Consider the following 12310-nt stretch of genomic DNA (forward strand, 5'->3'; position numbering starts at 1 on the left):
AGGCATTCTTCTCCTCATTGCCTTTTTGAGCCTCCTTTGCCATTTGAGTCAGTCTGTTTTTAAGGTATTATTTTCCTCATTCAGGCTGTTGACTCTCATATCATAATTTTCTTGCATTGCTCTCATTTCTCTACCCGATTTTTCCTCCACTTCTCTTATCTGCTTCTTAAGGTCCTCTATTGCCTGTAACCTGCTTGCATTTTACTTTGAAGCTTTTGGTTCAGGAGTTCTGACTTCACTGTGTTCCTCCTGTTCCATGCTTTGCTCCTTTTTGTCCCCAAAATAGGAGTGTAATGTTGGAATCTTCTGTCTGCTTTGTTTCCTGTGCCTGCTCATTTTGCCACTCAATTACTTGACTTTGGGGCTTTTTGCCACAATAGGACTCTGCCACCAGACAGGGGAGCTTTCTTCCCAAACGCTGGGGTTTTCTCAGCTGCCAGAGGTATTTTTTGGTGCCCTCTCTGAGGTCTCCACATGCTCTGGCAAGGTGGACATACACTCCAGGACCTCCACCCTAGACTGCAATCCAGATCCAAGAAGGTTAAAGGAAGTGGGATTACCCCTCAGAATGGTGCCTGGTCCTCCTAGACTCTCCAGGCCAGGAGCTGAATATGACTTGTGGTTCTGGCTGGCTGTGCAGGCCTCATAGTGGCTTCTTGCCCCAGGGCAAAAGCCACACACTACCACTTACTTCTCCCAAAGTCCAGACTGCACTGACCTCTCACTTTGTCCTTCGCATATGTGTGTTGATAAATCTGGAAATGGACACAGCTGCTGCTGATCTGGAGTCCCTCTGGCTGGAGGCTGGTTAGGTCCCCCTGGGGCTAAAGTAGCATGGGGCTGGGCTTGGCTCCCAGAGCTCTGAGCTGACCTCTTCCTGCCATCCTGCTGGGCTGTCCTCAGTGGGAGGTTAGCTTCTCTATGTCATTTCGTGGGTTCTGTAGCTCCAACGTTGTTTAGAGTCCCCTTTTTACATGGATTGGGGAAGGTGGAAGCTGGGGCCGCGGGATTGTCATGCTTCTGCTCTGCCATCATGGCTCTGCCCCCCACCCCCTCCATATCCAATTTTTATAGGCACTTGGAAGCATTTGATTCATTCTTAATCATAAGAATTTCAGATTTAATTTTGAGTCAGTTGAAATAAACACACACACATATTTGTACCTGTAAGATAGATAGTGATTGTAAGAATGCATCTATGTGGGCATACTATACAGGACAAAATTCAATATAAAATGTGAAAGGTTAAATATATTTTCTTCTTTCAATTAATATTTCTTAAGGAGCTATTGCACATTTAACATGTTTCCATATAGTTGAGATGATATACAATAAAACAAACAATAACTACAAATGAATGCTTCATATTTTCCAAATTGCTTTCAGATCCATTACTTCATTTGATTCTTGAAATGCTCTTATGAGCTAGCTAGGCAAGGTTTTGATTGTTTTCACCCACTTTTCACAAGAGGAAGATCTGGTTAAGTGAGGTTAAGTGGTTTAAAGCTTTAAAGGAAAGTTGTTTGTTGACCTACTATTTTAATCCCTGTTCATTAATTACTTTAGTGCTTTCTGATTCTCTCCAATGCCTCAAAGAAAGAAATATCTTCATGAGACAGTGAACTAAGATCCAGGAAACCTTGTTTCTACTCCTGTCTTTGACATCAACTAATTGCAAGATTTTAGACAATAAACTTACATTAGTGTTATATTTATATAAAGCTTTGTAGTTTATAGAAAAGGGTTTTTTGTTTTTTTGTTTATTTGCTTGCTTTGTTTTCCTTTTTCTTTTGCATTTGTAATCTCAGTTGATCTATACAACAACCCAGTAGAGGAAAGTAGGGTGGGTATAAATATCCCTGTTTAACTGATAAGCAAAGTGAGGGCAAAGAAGTTAAATAATTTATTTAAAGAGGAAAAAACACTAAATTGCAGACTAGGTCTTCTGACTCATCAGGGATTCTCTTTCCTTCTAAAGTACTCTCTTTAGCTTCCCGTTTCCTGGTACATAAGATGTGATAACTAGAATAGATGATTTCTAAAATTGACTCCTCTAATAAAATATGTCATTGTATGTTACTGAAACAGTGATTTAGAGAAAAGACTTTAGAAAAAATATTTATCAGGGCAGCCAGGTGGCCCAGCAAGTAAGAGCACCGGCCTCAGTGTCGGGATGACCTGGGGATCAAATCTGGGCTCAGATACTTAGCACCACACCCATAAATAACTGGCCTTGTAACCTTAAGCAAGTTACTTAACCCCGATTGCTTAAAAAAAATATATTACAAACTGAAATTAATTAGGAAAGTTTCAGAAAAAAGGATGGTGTTGATCATTATTATCTGTTTTGAACGTGAGAAACATTTTTTTTGGTAGAAGAAGGAAAAACAAAGAGTTGTTGAATAGTCTTCTCTGTTTAGTTTGTGTCCTTTCTAACCTCTTTCTCATCATTGCTGAACTTCTTGAAAAAGTAATCTATACATACCCAAAGCCGCTACTTTATTATTTTTGCTCCTATAACCTCCTCAAAAAAAAGGTTTCCATTTCTTTCCCTCCAACATGAAACACAGTTTACCTTACTCTCTTCTCTGTGTATTCCCTCCTTCTTTGCAATTTCATTCACTTGGATGACTTTAAATACCTCTGTAGACAGAGGACTTTCAAATCAATCCCTCCAGCTCTGAACTCTCTACTGACTTTCCGATTCTCATCTCTAAATGCCTGTAAGACTTACTTTTTAATTGGATTTCTAATTGTCACCTCAGATTCACCATGTTTAAACTCAAGATCATTATATTTTCTCCTAAACTGGTTCCTCCTTTTGACTTTATTACTTTTATTGCAGTAGACCCCCTCCAGCCTCACAAATTCATAGGTTTGCAATTATCTTTGACTTTCACCTCCCCTTCATCTCTCATATCCAAATGATTACCAGTACTTTTCAATTCAAGCCCTGTGTGTTTATATATGTAGACACACACTTACATGTCCACACACATAATAATCATTCTAGTCTAGGCCTTAGATTATTATTATATAATATTATATTTTATTAAATTTAATTCTATTATGTTATATTATATATTATAATATAACTATTATTATAATATCTATTCTTTCACATATATGATCTATTTTTCCAACCAAATTCATAGAAACTTGTCTTACTTAGATAAATTCATGCCATTCTTCTGCTCAGGAACTTGCAGGCCTGGGTACTGGGTATTCATCTTCTATGAAGCTTTACATGATATCCCCATAGCTAGGACTCTCTCACTCTTTTAATCACCTCAGAATATATTTATTTCTGCACATGTTATACACCTTCAACAGAATAAAAGCTCCTTGAAGCCACAGAATGTTTGTGTTTTTCTCTTTGTTTACCCAGCATTCAGTATAGCATATCTATGTTTATTATTGTTCAATCATCTTTAAGTCATGTCCAAGTCTTTGTGACTTTGGGAGCCCATTTGGAATTTTTTTGCAGAGATATTGGATTGATTTCCCATTTCCTTCTCCAGCTGGTTTTACAGATGAAAAAAAAGTTAAATGACTTATTTAGTGTCAAACAGCTAGTAAGTGCTGAGGCTGGATTTAAACAAAGGAAATGAGTCCTCCTGACTCCCATTAGCTATCCATTAGCACATGATCAGTGTCAAATAGAATTTTCTGAGTGCATTGAATGTCTCTCTTCAGAGGTCAGCCACATACTAACTCATTTTCCTCTTTCAAAACATGCACTTAGGGAACAAAGTAGTAATTTCTATTAATACCTGTTTTTGGACTAAGAAAATTCTTGTACTCCTAGATCATTTGTATAACTGTGATCACAGTGTAATAAATACTTAGAATTTCAGAAAGTTAGTTCCATTCATATACTCTGTACTCCTCTCTTCAATGCTGACAATTAATTGGGGTAGGCTGGGATATTAAGATGGGGAAAATGAATGGATTTTTAGGTTCCCAAAAGAAATATAATTTACACATACATTTACACATTTACAATAATAAAAATAGAAAATTTCCACCACTAGTAAGTAAAAGAGTATGTCATTTTCCCACAAGGGGAGGAGAAAGAAGGCCATATTTCCTTTGGGAAATTGACATGCAAATCAGAAGTTCATTGAGATCTTATATTGCCAGGGCCTGGTATAGTGGTTCTTTAAAAATGGCTGCTAACTGACCAAGATCATAGATCTCAAGTTAGATCTGTTATTTCATAAATGAGGAAACAGATACAAGAAAGGAAAGGTGACTTATCCCAAATCAGAATGGTAGGTTTGAATCTAGCTTCTCAAACTCCAGAATCATTGTTTGTTCCACTATACTAAATTGCTTGAATATTTGTTATAGGCTTTAAAATATTTATATTATGAGGGAGTTACATGAATACATGCAATCTCCTAACACAGGCAAACCTTGAATAAAGCCATTTCTTATAAAAATGTATATGTATTCTGAGTTTATGTATACAATTTTGCTTCAATAACTACCATGTTAGTAGCCAGTTCTATAAAATGATATGACTGTCATGTCTCAACTGATAGGCTACCTTGGACATAGTTAACTGATATGTCCTAAAAATATTCTATTTAAATTAAAGCAAGCAGCATAACACATAACTTAAACTAGATGATTTTAACAGAATTTTTTTTATCATTTATATTATAAATATCTGGGGTTACACAAGTACATTGGGCAGCTAACTGGAAGAGTGGATAGAGTACTGGGTCTAAAATCAGAAAGCCTCATTTTCCTGAGTTCAAATCTGACCTCAGACACTTCCTAGCTGTGTAAACCTGGGCAAGTAAGTTAACCCTGTTTGTCTTAGTTTCCTCATTTGTAAAATGACATAGAGAAGAAAACGGCCCACCACTTCATTGTCTTTGACAAGAAAACCCCAAATGTAGTCATGAACAGTTGGATGTGATTGGAAAAAAAAATAAGCAAGAGTAACAAGAACATATGTACAAAAGGTGTTCCAGAACTCAATGCAGTTTTAATCTATTAAAGTTTTAAACTAAACTTTAAGAATTTCCTCTATATAGATATTGATGATTTATGAATACATCAGATTTGTAGCAAATTCAGAGAATCATGAGTTAATTTGTGAACTACTACAACAATATTTTAGTTTGTTTTCGAAATGACAATTCATGAAAAGAAACATTTAAGTTCCCAGTCTGTCTCTCTTCTTTTTTTTTCTTATAGCAGACATTTAATGATTGAATTGAATTGATCAAGTTAGACACCTAATATTTTCTGCACTGAGCACTAACAGCTTGAAAGCAAAACAAAATTTATACATCATTCCAATTCATTATCACATTTTGAAATACAAGTCAAATTTTGATTAAAAACCTCATATTATATTATGAAATAATTATTGCAGAAATGCATAGTAGTATTTATCCTCTGTGCTGTTGATTAGTCTTTTAGTAGAAAAATCACCACTTTTGTATACACATCAAACACTTTTAACACCTACTATGTAACAGATACAAATCTCCTTGATTTTTTGTTGCCATATATAATATATAGCTAAAACTGAAGTACCACTTCTGCTCATTGTGATAATATGTTTCTATTTTAATGACCTTTGGAAACAATAAAACAATTTGGATATTGCTTCAAGTTCATTAAATTAGAATTTTACCCATAGAAGGTGCATTATCCATTTAGTTGACTAAACCTATATATTGGAAAACTATTGATGTATTTCAATTCAATGCAAATGTACATATAGTTAAAAATCTTTAGGGCCAAATCTTCATTTGGGTATCATCTTCATTCCCTTATCATTTCCTTGTCACTTTTACCACAGTGCATTCTTATTTATTTTTATAATGTTAATAAGAATCAGAATTTTTTTCAATTTGCATAAAGCAATATTTAGGTTTCAGTTTATAGCAAATGCTTTGCTAGATAAATCCATTAAATATATATTCTAATACAGAAGTTTCCCACACAGAAATAAAAATCTATGACCAATCCTACAGTTTTTCCATTGCAAGTTATTTTGATACATCACCATATTGAAGGGTAATAATATTATTTTTCCAACTAATTATTCAAAGTCACCTCCTGAACATAGTTCCTCTTTCACACACACCCCCACTTTTGCTCCAAGGACAGTGGAGATCTGCCTCAAGTATTTATAATTTGAATAGTCTGTTTTAAAAAGGATTTTTAATACAATATGATGATATATAGAGGGTAATAGAGAACCTGGTTTCAAATCTTGACTCCACTGACTGGGTGACTTTGAAACAAAACAAAAAAAGACATTCAGTCTTCTCTGCATCATAGTTTCTCCTGGTGAGGATGTTTATTGAAATAGATGGAACTAGGGCAGCCAGGTAGCACAGTGAGTAAGAGCACCGGTTCCAGTGTCGGGATGACCTGGGGATCGAATCCGGGCTCAGACACTTAGCACCCACCCAGAAACACCTGGCCATGTAACCTTGAGCAAGTTACTTAACCCCAATTGCTTAGGGGTGGCCAGGTCTCTCAGCAAGTAAGAGCACCGGCTCCAGTGTCGGGATGACCTGGGGATCAAAACTGGGTTCAGATACTTAGCACCACATCCAGAAACACCTGGTTGTGTAACCTTGAGCAAGATACTTAACCCCAATTGCTTTAGGAAAAAAAAGAAATAGATGAAACCTGAAGCCCCTCATAATTTCAGATCCTATGACTCTGATAATGGAATAATATTGCAATTATCTGTGACTTCGAATTTGTAGGTACTTACTCCATGGATACAAGTCACGATCCTCTTATAATACTGTCTTTGAATGCTTCTGTGACCAAAAATATTTATCATTCTAAGAGCAGGTTCAGGGGAAGCATTTTAAACCTAAGCTTTGGAAAACAATCCTATGATTCCTCTCTAATTTGATGGAACCTCTTTTGGTAATCCCAGTATTGATCACAATTACTTAAAAAGAGTAAGTGCATATTTAAAGTTTTTGAGTAAAATTCAATGCTAACCAAACATGTTGTGACTCTTTAAGTACATCATGAGTGGTAATATTATCAACAGTGGCAAAGGAACTCTTTTCATTTAATATTATTAAATGTACTACACATTCATTTCAATGATTTTTCTATGATTATTTTCTATTTTAAGAAATGCTTATTGTATCATGACAACATGACTACTTCTGTCACTATAATGCTATTTTCACCAGCTTGCCACTACCTCCTTGGGGAAATCCTGGCTCGGAATGTTTTTATACTTCATTTTAAGATTGTGTTATGTTGTCTCTAAATAAAACAATTCATAAACTCTATCTTGTTGTTACTGTTAAAAAAAAGCCTTTGCAAAATAAAGATTAAGAACACATAAAAATTCACATTTCTATAGCATATTACATTTACACAGTACCATATAAGTTCTTTGATTTCATACTTATGCTTTATAAAACAGTGATTTCATGGGTGTAGATCAGGGATGGGGAACCTGCAGGCTCGAGGCCATGTGTGACCTTCTAGGCCCTTGCATTGGCTCTCTTTAACTGAATCCAAACTTCAGGAAACAAATCCCCTTAATAAAAGGATTTGTTCTTTATAACTTGAACTCAGTTAAAGAGACATACCCAAGGACCTAGAAAGACACATGCAGCCTCAAAGAACCCTGGGTGTAGATAATCTCTCCATTGACAATGATTGTGATCTTGGAAACTATTGTATAGTTTTATCAAATTAAAATAGAAATGGCATCCACTAATTTAAATGTAAGTATCTTTGTGAGTTATGTATTGACTTAGTTTTAAAATGTATTATATATGTTTTATTGAATTTTATTCATTTTGTTAAATATTTACCAATTACATTTTAATGTAGTTGGGGCCCCAACTACAAGAGTGTTGCAGGTACATGAAACCAGTCAAAGACAGGGTGTTTGATACCTCTGCTTTAGGGCAATGTCTTCAGGTGTTCCTTTAGTATAAAATAAATTAGACCAAAAAAAAGTGGCTAAACATCTGACATGGAGACTCTGAAATTAGCAAGACTGTTGCTTTGGTGGACCTAAGTTTAAAGACTCCAATGGGGCAACAACAGGGTGGATAATTTTCTCTAAACCTTTTCAAATCTTCAACCCTGTTCCCCACAAAAGAAAAAGAATTATACACCAGGTGCAGAGTAATTATATCTAAATTTACAGAATAAAGAAGCCAGAATTCCCAATTAGATGAAATATTCTTTTTAATTAATTAAACATGGAGGCCTCTAATATCTAGAGTACTCACTTATTATTCAACGCCTTTAGTCTCTATGACTTATGCCCAAACACAAGCAAACTCACAAGCTTAAGGGGTATTTGGGCCTATAATAAGTACTGTCTTCTGCTTCAGTGATTCACCTATCACCCACTCATCTAGGAAAAACTGGGATAAATTAGCAGATCAATGCACTGGGAAGGGTGCCATTGTAAGTAGCTTGAGAAAAAAAAAAAAGGTCTGGAACCCATCTAGACACACTACTGCCTTTTCAAAGGTTTACTCAAGGTTTAATCAGGAAACTTGTCATCTACCAATAAAGTGAAGAAAAGGCAGCCTTATAGTCTAGCTTCAGAGACAGACCTATTAGCAAGGTGTAAAAAGGAGGAATCAGAAAGTGATTCATGGGTTAAAGCAGATAAAAAGGTAATACACAAAAGATATCAAGGGAAAATTTAATTAAAACCAAGTGCACAGGAGATAAATGAAAAATATAGAAAATTAAAACCAGAAGGTGAAATGAATAAAACCTCAAAGAGAATACAAAAGCTATTAGCAAATATATAACGTGAAGGTAAATTAGTCAGTAATGCTTGAAAGGCAGAATTCTCAAAGCTTTTTCAGCTTGGTTGGAACTTATGCTCAATTTGCATAATTTCTATGACACAATAGTCTCCTTCATAGGAAGGTGAGGTTAGGCTTTTAATAAAAAGAATGCAATGGGTTACTAAAGAAAATAGTTTTATTTAAACATTTTATTGGATTAGAGTAATTTTTGAGACATCTGGTATTATATTTAGGTGAGTTTTTTATATGTTTGTTTATATTATATATTTAAATTAATTATGTTTTTTATATTAAATTATGTTTATATTAAATTAATATGTTGGTTTATATTATATATTTAAATTAAGAAATTGTGCTTTCACAACATTTTAATTGAGAGTGGAAAAGGAACACAAATATCATCTATTCAACCTCATATGAAGAATTATTTTTATAATATTTTCAATGGATTGATTTTATGACCTCAGCTTGTAATCGTCCACTAGGATGAAATTTAATACTTTCTGATATGTCCATTCTGCTCATGGCATCTTTCATTGTAAAAAAAAAAAGTCTCTGTATGTAAAATACAGAAAGACACCCTGCAAATTTTACTCATGGTTTCTAAGTGAGTTCTTCATTTAGAGCGAAACAGAAAGAAGGATGCCTCATTATAGTACTTACCTCATATGGGTGATGATGAGGGTTGTAGAAGGAATGAAAAAGTCATCAACTCTGTCAAATTGCTTCCCAACTGGCTGAGTGTGAATTGTGTGGTGAGAAACAGTGCCACTGGCTTGTGTTATTACCTAAATAATGAGAAACAAGATTAAATACCATTCAGACTCACATATTAAATGAAAAAAAAATTAATTAAATTCTACATTTTTAATAAAGACTTTAAAACAACAACCAAAAAGTTTTTTAAAGAGTTACTTCCTGTCATAACTCTCAGTAAAATTGTTAGGCTTTAGAATTCATCTTCAATTCAACGCAATTTTTCATAGTAACTTTATGGACCACTTTTGGATTGGCAAAATATATGACAACAAATCCTACAACACAATTAACTCTCTTCTCTCTCATGGCACTCCCAAATACAAAACCAAAGGAAGGGGTTGGAATTTTTCTTGTTCCCACTGGTTACTTTTTAAGATTCTACCTTATGTCACCACTTAGCAATCACTTTTTCATTTGAAGTTCATAACAGTGAATTTTATCTCTCTCAACTGACCCTTGTTGCCATCATTTACTGACATCTAAGCCACTTTTAACATCTGTCCCAAGTTCTTCAGTATACCATCTTCTTTCATAATTGCTTTCATTTTTCAGACTGATAGTGTTTCCAAACACCCTACTCTTCTTAATCAAACATCTCATTTCTTATTATCTCTGTCTACACTGTAATGTATTCATGGACACACTTTAGATTTCCCACCATTTAAACTGAAATCTTCCTTAATGCTTGCAATCTCCTATCTTTTGACCTCTTCCATAATTTATCCCTTTCTATACTGTCTGCAAACCTTTAGTTTCTCAATTCCTTTCTGTTCTCCAATCAACCACAAATGTAAAAAATTTGAACTGAAAGGGTGAATTCAAGCTAGTGAAACTTCCCTCATTTTAAAATTAGGAACATGAGCTTTAGAGAAGTTAAATGATTTGAATCACACAGTGAGTAGGTAGTTAGTGGCAAAGCCAAGATTTAAAATGGGTTATTTGGCTCCAAATCTAGCATTCTTTCCATTATATTATGTTGCTGTACCATAAACTTGAATCTCTTATCACTTTGCTCTTCTGATTTTTATACCCTAAAATCCTCAAACTTTGATCATTCAAGTTTAGCAATGTTCAGTTAATCATTAAAATATTATGTCTCCCCTCCCCCACACTCTACATATCCTTGGTATTTTTGCATTTGGCACTTTTAACCATTTCATTGCCTTGTATACTCTCTTTATCCTTGTCTTTAATAATATTAATCTCTTCTGGTTCACTTAGCTGTTTGACATTAAATGCTTCATACTCTTTAAAAAAAATTCTTAAGTGTTTTGTCCTTCTAGGTTATTTATCCAAGGTCACCAGCTTCCATCACATCTAATTAATTGCTAAAACCTATAAATTTTGTTCTCACAACACCTCTAAGTTCTGTTATTTTCCCCTATTTCATCGCCAACAGCCTAACTCAGGCTCTTTTTCATGGCTTAATATAAGAGACCCTGACTTCATTTTTCTGATTCCAGTCTTATTCCTTTCTGACATCTATGTGGAAAAAAAAAGATCAAAAAAACTTCCCAAGATACATACTGTAAGGACTTGCCAAGTACTCAAAAATGTACTGTATCAAAAATATCCCTGTATTTTGGATAAAGCATAAATATTTCAATGAAGCATGTAATCTGACTCCAATATCCCATTCTTACAATCATACTCTGGCTCCATCATACCCTTTCAAACTCATTTCACATTGGTTCTCAAACACTTTACATTAGGCTGGAAGATATTCCCTCAATATCTCTTTTCATTCCTCTGTGAGTCGTTCTCAGTCATTCCAGACAAATCTTTTCCCTACAGATGAATGTTTTCTCTTTTTTTTCAGATTTTGATTGTTCTTTGGCACCTCTCATGCCCTATTTTCTTATGCATAAATGCTACATCTACCCCAGTGGAGTATAACCTCCTGAGAGTAAGGAATGTGCTGTTCTTATCCTTGTGTTCAAAGAGCCAAGCACATTGAATTGCTCATAATAGGCATTCAGTATTTTCCTTAATTGAATTGAAGATAAATACTACCTTGTGTAATCAGGGTAGTTTTATGGAGGTAGGAACATTTTACTTGACCTTTCAAGTATTAGTGGCAGAGAGGTGATTGAATAGGACAGGAACAAGGAAAATATATAGCTAGCCCCCATCTAGTCAAAAATAAAAAGCTAGTGACCAAACCTGATATGATAAGAGTGTGAGGAATAAAAGAATATCACAAAGTGACAATGAAAAGAGATATTTAGAATTATATTTCCCTAATTGGAATAAAAAAGGTTGGGTCTAGTAGGTGAGGTTCACCTAATGGTTTGGCGCCCCTCATTAGTCAAGGATTTAATATTCAGCAAACTACAAGTATCATTTTCATTAGGATTTCACAATCTCCCTTAGCCCTAACATTTTTTTAGCTACTAATTCATATGGATTAAAGTTTTCTTCCTATTATTTTCCCTTTCAGTTTCAATCAAAAAATCATTGCTTGAATTCAATTTTTGTCATTTCACTCCTGAACTATAGCACATTGCTTAGTGTTTCTGTACTTCAAGTATGTTTCTTTTAAACAAAATATTGCAATCTTCTCCTCCTCCTCCTCTTCCTTCTTCTTCTTCATTTTTATCTTCAGCTTCCTCCTCCTCCTTGCTGCAATCCCCTTTTTTATGGGTGAGTTCATCCCATTCACATTCATAGTTATTACTCTGTACTTTCTTGCAACCATAATTCCATTACTCATTCTCTCTCTCTCTCTCTCTCTCTCTCTCTCTCTCTCTCTCTCTCTC

The 12310-nt window shown here is 34.6% G+C and overlaps 1 protein-coding gene across 1 annotated transcript in view; it reads right to left on the reverse strand.

The window, feature by feature from the left end:
• FSTL5 (follistatin like 5) overlaps positions 1-12310 on the reverse strand; it is a 1185743-nt gene that overhangs the window by 75095 nt on the left and 1098338 nt on the right. Inside the window, exon 14 of the mRNA XM_069097493.1 lies at positions 9456-9580. Within this exon, the coding sequence (XP_068953594.1) occupies positions 9456-9580 (125 nt within the window). The remainder of the gene's footprint in view (positions 1-9455; positions 9581-12310) is intronic.

This window comes from Petaurus breviceps, unplaced genomic scaffold, assembly GCF_028583685.1.
Source record: "Petaurus breviceps papuanus isolate PSGF00001 unplaced genomic scaffold, PetGlider_PUasm1.0 126, whole genome shotgun sequence".
Taxonomy (NCBI): Eukaryota; Metazoa; Chordata; class Mammalia; order Diprotodontia; family Petauridae; genus Petaurus; species Petaurus breviceps.